At 58.5% G+C, this 10471-nt stretch overlaps 1 protein-coding gene across 1 annotated transcript in view; it reads left to right on the top strand.

Moving 5' to 3' along the window:
* DNAAF8 (dynein axonemal assembly factor 8) overlaps window positions 1-2890 on the top strand; it is an 88135-nt gene extending 85245 nt beyond the window's left edge. Inside the window, exon 31 of the mRNA XM_066198407.1 lies at window positions 763-2890. Within this exon, the coding sequence (XP_066054504.1) occupies window positions 763-840 (78 nt within the window). The 3' untranslated portion in view covers window positions 841-2890. The remainder of the gene's footprint in view (window positions 1-762) is intronic.
* Window positions 2891-10471: the final 7581 nt, after the last annotated feature.

Raw genomic sequence — 10471 nt, forward strand, 5'->3', positions numbered from 1 at the left:
CTCCATGCCCAAAGTGGGATGTCTGCAGTGATGAGGAGTGCTCAGGGAATGCTGTGCTCAGCCTGGGGACTGGGATGTCCTGGGGCTGGACACTTCCCCTCACCTGCTGCAGTGACTGTGGCTGGGATGGGACTGTGAGGACCAGTAGTGGCTGTCCCTGGGTGACATCACTGACCTGCCACCATCAGAGCAGCAGGGTGACACATCTCTGTCCCTCAGTAAGAGCCCACAGGGAGCAGTCCAGCCTCCCCTGGCAGCACCAATCCCTCCTCTCTGCCTGCAGACACCTGAAACGTGGAACTGGAGCAGAGCAACACAGGAAGCACCTTCCAGCCCCTCTTGGCATGGTCCTCTGCCCCTCAGCAGCAGGCAGAAGGGCTGCAGTCCCACAAAAGAGACTAAAAAGCTGTGAGGAGAGACAGGGCTGGCAGGAGGGCCCGAGGGCTGTGTGGGGTGGGCAGCAGCACAGCATCCCCAGTACCTTGGGGCCGTGGGGCTCATTAGCACAGGCAGGATTGCAGCCCTTGGCACCACATTGGCCTCTCCTGCTCAGAAACAGCTGAGCCAGGGCTGAGCCAGGGCTGGGCTTGGGAAGGACAGGCAGGGCAGCCACAGAGGGAGGAGATTTCCCACTCAGCACCTTGCTCGCTGCTTCTCTTCAGTTCCTTGAGAACATAATTCCTGAGCATCACGAGGAGCAGGGGTTCCCTGCTGTGGGACACTCACAGCTCTCCTCCAACCCTTTCCTTGTTTTCTCCCCAGGCCCAGGAGCTGCTCTGCTGCCTTTTTGACTCGCTGACATCAGAGAGCATCCACCGAATTGAATCCCAGGACTGCTAGCAGAGATGGGCAAGGCCCCCAGGCAGCCTTGGATGCCACGGTGGGGATGGACACACGGCACAACCAGCTCTAAGAGCACTTTTTGTTTGGAATTAAAACACAGAGTGGGAAGTGTGGCATTAGCATGGGTCAGAGAAATGAGTGTGGTGGAGGAAGGCTCAGCTCCCCAAAACAAACCCCTCTGAACTGTGGCTGTGCTTCCCACTGGAGTCCATCCAGAGACAATCTGCTTGTGTCCTGGGAGCAAGGCTTGGAGCACTCCTCTGGCTGGGAAAACCTTGGGAAGCAAACACAGGGGCAGCTGTTCACTGCTGTGTCTCTCAGGTGCCTGGGGACTCCATCTCCCCCAGGCCTCAAAGACTCCGTGGAGAGACTCCTCTTGCTGCTGCTGCTGTGTTCTTTGGACCAAAGACAAACCCACAGCAAGTGAAGTGGAAATAGTCAGGGAAAGCTGCATCCCTGGAGGTTCAGTACACCAGGCCAATAAGTTCAATAAGATTAAAACTCGATGTTCACCTGCCTCTGCTCCAGCAGCCCTGCCACGGACTGTGCCAGCCCACATCCTGCTCCCTCCGTGGGCACACGGCCCTGCCTCCTCCTCCTCCTCCTGCAGCAGCTGCTGATCCTATGATCCTTTCTCGGAGCCCAGAGGAATGGAAGCTGGTGTTAATGCAAAGGCCCTCAGCCTTTCTGTGACCCACCGGGGTCTTTTTCCTTTAGGAAAGACTCTTAGCCCAGGAGGCCTCCTGTTCCCACCTGCTCTGCTAAGGCAAAGACTAAGACTTAGACCCTGCCCTGATGTGGCCTCACCTCGGCTCTGGGGCAGTTGTGGGTGCCACGATATCAGAAGGATCTAAAGCTGTTGGAGAGTGTCCAGAGGAGGGCCATGGGCATGGGGAAGAGTCTGAGGAGCAGCTGAGGGCACTTGGATTGTTCAGCTGGAGAAGGAGACTGAGGCAGAGCTCAGCAGGGGCTGCAGCTCTGACCTCTGGGACAGGGAAGGGCTGGAGCTGGGCCAGGGCAGGGTCAGGCTGCAGATCAGGGAAAGGTTCTTCCCCCAGAGGGTTCAGGCACTGCCCAGGCTCCCCAGGGAATGGGCACAGCCCCGAGGCTGCCAGAGCTCCAGGAGTGTTTGGACAATGCTCAGGCTTGGGGTGGGATTGTTGGGGTGTCTGTGCTGGGCCAGGAGTTGGATCCATGATCCTTTTGGACGCCTTCCAACCCAGGACATTCTGTCACTCTGTGCATGCTTCTAGCTCCAGCCACGGCAGAGGTGGCAGGGACAGTCCCTGTGAGTGTCCCAGAGGTGAGGGCAGGGCAATGTGGCCAGCCCAGCTCTGGGTGCTGGGGGTACGTGAGCCCCTTCTTTGCATGGTCTTTCCCTCAGGAAGAGCCTGGGGTGAGCCCTCCTCCTTCCCAGCTCACACAAACTGTGACAAGGTGACACCTGGGAGATCTGTCCCTTTGCAGGTGAGGTGAAAGGGCCCAGTAATCCCAGAGCTGTCAGAGGTGTGGCCCTGCCAGCTCTGCTTCCTCAGCAGGGACCAGTCCCAACACAGCCCCTGCCCCTGGAACAGCCAAAAGAGATTGTCACAGCCAGGCGGGTGTGAGGGGGACACAGTGACCTGGCCTGACCTCACACAACATTTCAGTGTCAGAATCACAAACCCAGACTGCTTTGTGTTGGAAGAAACCTTAAAACTCACCCAGTGCCACCCCCTACCATGGGCAGGGACACCTTCCACTAGCCCAGGTTGCTCCCACGCCCTGTCCAACCTTGGAAGTTTTTCCCAGCCTCGGCTCCCCAGCACTATTCTGCCTACATGGGCTCTTTGGGCTTTGTGGTAGGGCCAAACATCTCCAGGAGGGAGCTGGAGAGGGAAGCAGGCAGCTGCCCTGGTCACTGGGGAGGATGAGGTCCTTGGAGTCAGCGTGCTGGAGGAGCCTGCTCTGCTCCTGCAGCTAAGTAGGCCATTTCCTGCACTCCAGGCGCATTTCTGTCATGCTTGTAAGCCCTGCACGGCTTTGAAACAAATGAAAATTAAAAGGATCCACCCCCAGCACTCGGGGAATTTGATCTGGAAAAGGAATGGAATAAAGACAGCAGCTGAGGGAGCAGCCCTGTGAAGCTGCACGTGAGGAAGGGGCACACGGGGCCAGCAGCAGCCCTGACCTGGCCAGCCTGGTGACACAAGGGTCACAGAGCCCTGTCCCTGTCACTTGGGCCCTTAGGGCTGTGGGACTGAGATCACAGGGAGCTGGACACCGTGAGGGGATGGATGGATGGATGGATGGATGGATGGATGGATGGATGGACGGACGGACGGACGGACGGACGGACACCATGAAGGGATGCTCTGGTGAATGCCAGCAGTCAGCCTGGGGAGGTGACATTCCAGTGGGACACCCCTAGCTCATCTGGGCTTGGCAGCAGCATTCCCACTCTCTGATTTTATTAATTAATTCTATGAATTAATGAATTGAGACCCATTAATTCATTAATTCATAGAATGAATTAATAAAACCAGAGAATTATGAATGGTTTAGGTGTGAAAGGACCTCAAAGCCCATTCCATCCCCTGCCAGCCATGGGCAGGGACACCTTCCACTGTCCCAGGCTGCTCCAAGCCCCAGTGTCCAGCCTGGCCTTGGACACTTCCAGGGATCCAGGGGCAGCCACAGCTGCTCTGAGCACCCTGTGCCAGGGCCTCAGCACTCTCTAAGTAAAGATTAATTCCTTGTGTAACAAACCAGGGCCTGGCACAAAGCACATCCCATTTCCCATCCCCTTCCACACTTCCCTGCTGAGGTTTGAGCTCTGTGCGCCTCCATGCACCAGCAAGCAAAGGCCTCTGCCTCAGTTTCCCATCTAGGAAATGGACGTAGCAGCTCTGCAACATCCCCCAGGCACAGCAGCAACATCCCAAAAATGGGGCAGCACCCAGATACCTCCGAGCAAGGATCTGCTGCCGTGCCTTGGATTCCTATTTTAAAGCCCAGCTAATTAATCTCAGCGTAACAAACCCGCACACCCTGCACAGAGCAGGGGAAAGCATCATCCTCTGGTATTTCCAAAATGCCAGCATTCCAGAAATAACCCCGCCAGCCTTTTCTCCTAGAGAATACCCCAGTTGTCTCTGGAGAAATGACGAGCAGGAGCACCACGACCCACCAGGAATCAATCCCATCATCCGGCCCTCGGCTCCGGCTCCGTCAATGGGAGTTGCAGCTCTTGCTCCGTTTTTCCCTGGAAACTGCCACAAGGCAGCCAGGATTAGCTAATCAGAGCTGAGGAGCAAATTAATGATTGAAAGAACTAGGAGAAAGGCAGATTTGGTCCGAGATTGCCAGCTTTGCAGCTGGCTCCTACTTGCAAACAATTCATTTAGATTATGAAAGCAAGAAATTGAGTACAAAACCCCCTAGATTGTTTGCTTCCTGGAGAAAGAAAAGAAAAGAAATGGAATTTAGATTAAAAATTATGCAGAATAGTATTAAATCCCCACCCTCTTGTGCCTCCCCTCTTGCTGGAAAACCAGAGCTAATCAGAATTTTGCATTGTTCTGCTGCCAGTGTCAGAGCTGCCTCAATGGAGGAGAGATAAAATACAGAAGGTGGCACTTGCTGTTAACTCCTTAGGGTCCTGCCATGGTCAAAACGGGAACACGGGGCCTGGTGCCTAAATTCCCTTTTCCCAGCCTGATCAGCTCCCTTTAGGGGCAGGCATTGAGGACAGAGCAGCTCCCCCCGCCCTGCACAGCTCCTGCTGTGCCCTGGGGTGGGCACATGGTGTTTATTCACAACCTGGGAGCTCTCAGGTGAGCCCTTTGTCCCTCCCCAGGAAGGATTGGTGTCCCCAGGCATGTGCAGGTGCTGGATGCTTTCCCCATCAGGGCACAGGCAGAGCCTCACTCCTGCTGTAGCTTTATAGCTCCTCTGTGCCAAGGACAGATCTACCCAGTTACCACCCTGGTAATTCCTGCCTGGCTGTCCCCAGCAGCAGTGGGACAGTGACACCCCGAGGGGGGATCCCAGGGGACCGTATCCCTCCCCTTGGCAGCATGACCAGGGCAGGGGCTGAGCTGCAGGGAGCTGCAGGAGCAGCTCATCCCCGCTGGGCACAGCCTCTGTGCTCTTCTCTGGATATCTGTGACCCAGGGTCAGCACCCAGCCACTGCTGGGGGAGCTGGGTGCCAGCTCTGACCCTCTGCAGCCACCAGTGCAGACACATGGACTGCTCAGCACTTTCAGCCTGGCCAAACTGGCTCTTTCACCCCAAAAACGTTTCTGCTTCAGCCCTGTGCACACGTGCCCTGCTGAGCCCTGGGAATGTCCCATGTCACCTCTCAGAGCCACCAGCCTGGGAATTACTGCACAGCCAGCAGGACTTGCTGCCCTCCCAGCAAACCCAAAACTGGGCACTTGGGTTTCATCTCCCGAGGTCCATGGCTGGCTCAGGAAGCAAGAGGAGCTGATGCACCTGCTGGAGCTGTCCTTGGAGCATCCATACTCACCAAACATGATAATCCTGTGCCACGCACCTCCCATGCCCACACATACCTGCCTTGCACTGGCTGACAGAGACAAAACCACCTCTCTTGGCCAAGAGCCACTGCTGATCTCCAGGGAGAGCTCCAGAGCCCATTCCAGGGCCTAAAGGGGCTCCAGGAGAGCCGGAGAGGGACTGGGGACAAGGGATGGAAGAACTGGACACAGGGAATGGCTTCCCAGTGCCAGAGGGTAGGGATGGATGGGATATTGGGAAGGAACTGTTCCCTGGGAGGGTGGTGAGCCCCTGGCACAGGGTGCCCAGAGAAGCTGTGGCTGCCCCTGGATCCCTGGAAGTGTCCCAGGCCAGGCTGGTTGGGGCTTGGAACAACCTGGGATGGTGGAAGGTGTCCCTGCCCATGGCAGGGGATTTGGGAGATATTTAAGGTCCCTTCAAACCCAACCCAAACCTCACTCCATGACTGCCAGGGGTGGTGGCTGCTTCTTGCCTCACCGCTGTCTTCCTGGGGCGGGATCAGGACCTGGGCTCCTGTCCCAGTTCTGTCCCGTGGGGCAGGCAGTGGCCCTTCTCCAGTCCTTGATCTCCCCCTTCCCGAGGCGCCGTGTCCAGGCCTGTGGCAGCAGGAGCCGGTGATTAATTGGTCCTTGGCAATGGCCCCCGGCAGGGCTGGAGGAGCACAAAGGGCGCTTTGTGTGCAGGCTGATAAACGGGGCCGGGATGAGTCACCCGCGGGTAATTAAACCCGGGAACAGCGATGCTCAGCCAGGAATGCGGCACCGGAGCTCACTGGAGGCTCTAACTGGGTCACGCAGGAGCCCGGGGCTGGCACAGCCTTGTCTGGGCCCACCTGGCCCTGGCATGGCCACGGGCCAGCAGCAGCACCACGGCCCGTCCCCAAAAGTGACCAGTTTGATCCAGTAAACCAAGGCTGACGCTCTGCCAGGACGCTTTCACACAGTGTGGGGTCAAACTGGGGCTGCTGGGCCTGCAAAAACTCCTGGGGAAATCAGCTGAGGGGCTGTAGGGTCCATCTCCCTCCCATCCATCCATCCATTCATCCATCCATCCATCCATCCATCCATCCATCCATCCATCCATCCATCCATCCACAGCTGTGGAGATATTGAAGCCTCAGCTGGGGCTCTGCTGAGCTCCTGGCCCTGTCCTGGGGCTGTGCTTGGCTGCTCTGCCAGCTGAACCAATGGATCTGACCCCTGGAGTCTCCTCCTTGCTCACCTGTGGGATGTTGGCCTTTTTCTGGCCATCAGGAGCCTCCTGACATCTTTGGGAGCTTTCAGAGATGATTTTGAAAATGAAAACGTGCATACAGCAAGATCACCAAGGCGCTGCAGGTGCTCAAGATCCCCGGGTGGCTCCAATGGGCCTGTTTGTGACTGGTTTGTCCAAGAAAATGGTGAGGGACTGCAGCATCTCCTCGTGAGGAAAGGCTGAGGGAGCTGGGGCTGTTCAGCCCTCTGCCCTGGGTGTCCCTGTGTGCAGGGAGGATCAGAGCAGGGAGGCCAGCAGTGGGCAGGAACTGATCCCAGGAGTTCTATTTGGACATGGAATCATTAGGGATAGAAAAGACCTCCAAAATCAGTTAGGCCAACCTCTGACATTCCCACTAAACCATCAACATGAGGAAGAACTTCCTCCCCATGCAGTGACTGAGCACTGGCTCAGGCTGTCCAGAGAGGTTGTCCAGGCTCCTTCCCTGGAGATCCTCAAGAGCCATCTGGACACAATCCTGAGCACCATGCTCTGGGGGACCCAGATGAGCTCCAGTGGTCTCTTCCAAGCTGAATCATTGTGGAATTCTGTGATCTGGATGCTGTGATGTACCAGCTGACCTGGCTGGCACCGACACCTGAGAGACTTCGAGTGACAGAGGGAAGGAGGGAGCAGGGTGGGGTAGAATGTCCCTGTTCCTCTGCCTCAGCTGGCCATTGTCCCTCAGCAGGCAGCCGCTGCTTGGAGACTGGAGAGTGCTTTTGGCTCGTGCCTGGCAGGGACTCGTGGGGCTCTGGAGCCCAGAACACCCACCAGCCGCAATCCCAGATCTGAGTGCTGACTCTGGCTGTGGGGCTCCTCCTTCCCAGAGCTCGGGCAGAAGATCCTGAGCGGGTGGTGACTGATTCCGTCTCACAGCAGACTGGCCAGTGACTGTCTCCCTGAGGGCTGTGGGGCAGCAGGAACGGGTGGCTCCCAGGAATGGTGGGAAAGCTGGGCAGTGACTCGGAGCCGGACGCCTCGTCCTGCAGGGAGGTCACTCTGAGACAAACGGGGCTGTTGTGCTGGTCCCCAGGCCTGTCCTTCCCCACGATCCAGCCTTCTTGGGAGGCCTGGAAGCCAGGATGGTGTTCAGCTCCTGACAGAGAATCCTGGGCCTGGTTCAACCCTGCTGCCAGCCCAAGTGCCCTGGGGTCCTGCAGAGCTGCTCCTTCCCCCACAGGGGGATATCCAAACACACGAGGTGCTATGGAGCAAACCGAAGACCTCTGAGAAGCTCCTGACCACTAAACCAGCACAGTTCATCCATCCTGAGCTGCTGAGCTCCTGCACAGCCACAGCCAGAGTCCATGTCCAGCCCACAGCCACAGCCAGCACAACTGGCAGCCTCCAGACATTGGAGTCCCCCTGGCCCTGAAGCCAAGGCGGTTGTCTGGGCAGCCAGGGGAGCAGGCATCCTGGCCAGCCCTGGCACACACCAGGCATCCTGGCCAGCCCTGGGAGGCAGACATGACCCAGGAGCTCTGCAGAGCCAGCCACCCTCACGGGGTACAGGGGCACTTTGGAACTCCACCTTGGTCCTTGGGAAAGGCTCCTGGCACTGCTCCTCAAACCAGGCCTGTCCCTCGAGTGGCTGCAGAGGTGCCACAAGCTGGAGTGAGGCCAGCAGAGGCTGAGGGAGCTGGACCTTCCCCTGGCTGGAGGTGATGGAGGAAACTTAAATCCCTGTCTGGGATTATCAGATCTGGGAGTGGCTTCAGACAGGGAGGTGCTGATGGGCTCCTGTCCAGGAGGGTGGGACAGCCCCAGGAGAGGGACCCCAGGCCAGCTGCAGGGTTTGCCCACTCCAAATGGTCCCCAGTTAGCACCCCCTCCTTGGTGACTGGGGATAGCTCCACTGCAGGGCACATCTGGCCTTCCCTTAGAGACTGCCCTTGTTCGTTGTGGCTCCAGCCCCGGGGGCGCTCAGGTGTCCCAAATTCCTCTGCCTGCCTTCGTGCCAGGGCTGGAGTGGGGGAAATGCTTGTAAATCCCCGTGTCCTGAAGCAGTGGGAGAGGTGAGGTCGTGCCCTAGGCTCACCTGCTGCCTTTCCCCTAAAATTCCCTTCCCCTGCGGTGTCTTCAGGGCTACAAGGTGATTAACATCCCCCTTCAGCATGTTCCAGCCATGTTCTGGATGCCTTTAAGCCCCCGGGGTGTTACACATGGCTTACAAGTTGGGCTCCATTAGCGCTCGATTCGCTGTTTATTAAAACCTCGATTAATCTTGTATTAATGCTCTTCAAATGCGACTTTTGTGGAGGTGCAGCAGCCTCTGAGACGAGGAGCTAAGCTTCTCCCCAGCCCTGTGCCACTGCTGTCAGCGAGGAATTAGCTCAGGATCTCTCCAGGCTCAGAGCTGAGGGGTTGGGAGGTTGCAGAGAGCAAGAGCCACCTGAGAGGATGCTCTGATTAACGGGAGTAACACCAGCCCACAGACACCCCTGGCTCTGCTGCCCCCAAATCTGGGGCAACTGGAGGGGCAGGGTCCATGATCTAGGAGCCCACTGGCCACTTTGTCCCCCCCCAGAGAAGACAGGAAGGTGCGGGGGCAGCCTAGAGGATGCCCTGCTTGCCAGGACCCCACAAATCCAGAGCAGGTGGAAGGGTTTGGAATGGGAAGATCCCCATGTGAAAAGCAGAAATCTCTCCTGCCCCTGCCCTGAGCCGTGTGGCTCTGGGAGGGCTGTGCAGGAAGGAGGAGCATGGCCCAGCCCTCAGAGCCAGCAGGAAAAACACCTCGTGCTCCTCCGTGGCTTAGCGATGCTGCCTGTGCCAGAGCCATGTCCGGGCAAGGCGGTGATGGGATGGAGATTTCCCATCCCTGCCAAGCTGGGATGCTGCAGTTGTCATGGCAACGTGGGAGGCCTGCGAGCTGGAGCCCATAGCCCACCCCTGTGGGGGCTGGAGGGTGTTCAGGGCTGGGAGTGCTCCCCAACCCCCCCCTCCCGCAGCCCAAAACTGCCACCAACCCCCTCCTGCCGAAGCTGACACCCCCACCCATCCTTCAGCCAAAAGACCCTGCTGAAAACAGCGCCTTTTCCACGGGGAAAAAACACCTTTGGGTGAAAAAATGTGTCCAGAGCCGTTGTGGGGAGCAGAGGGCCGGGTGGGAGATGCCGGCAGAGATTCCCGGCAGGTTCCTGCTTCCCTGTGCCCCGAGCCGAGATCCCCCGGCTGGCTGAGGCTGGAGCAAAGACGTGGCAGGGTCTGGCCGTGAGCTGTTCCCTGTGGGATGCTCGCAGGGCTCTTTCCAGCAGGCACGGATGTGCTGGGAGCTGGGCTGGGCCGGGGCTGGCGCTGCAGCCAGCTCTGCTCTCCCTCCTCCCAAGGGTGGCTGGATCGCCACACAAGGTCACCTCTCCCTCCAGCCGCCAGCCACGGGCCTGCTGAGCCTTCCCACGCGGCACAGGCTGGGATTTTCCCCACCTCGGGACAGTTTTTGCTGTTTGTCTCCAGCAGCTCATTCCCGCCGGGGCCCTCGACCGCTGCCAGGCCTTGACTGACATGTGTCCGTCATCCCTGGCAGCTGGAATCGCAGACAGCAGCGGGTCCCCGCGGGAAGGACAGGCGGGGACGAGCCCGAGCTGCGTCCCCTCCGTGGGCGGTCTGCTGCCTCCAGAATGAGCATCGGGGTGCCCCCGTGCCCGCTCCTGCCGCATTCCCGCATTCCCGCAGCCCCGCTCGGGTGCCCGCCCGGTTCCGCCGGGGCGCCGGGTGGCACATGAGTCACACTTCCTCCGAACGCCCATTCCAGCGCGGTGCCACCGCTATTTTTGGAAGTTCTTGAAAGCGGATCGGCCCCGAGAAGCGCAGTTAATGGATGCTCCCCATGCCGGGCTGGCGTCCCCC

Source organism: Chamaea fasciata, unplaced genomic scaffold (assembly GCF_029207755.1).
Source record: "Chamaea fasciata isolate MVZ Bird 193981 ecotype frontalis unplaced genomic scaffold, bChaFas1.0.hap1 SCAF_16, whole genome shotgun sequence".
In the NCBI taxonomy this organism is placed as follows: domain Eukaryota; kingdom Metazoa; phylum Chordata; class Aves; order Passeriformes; family Sylviidae; genus Chamaea; species Chamaea fasciata.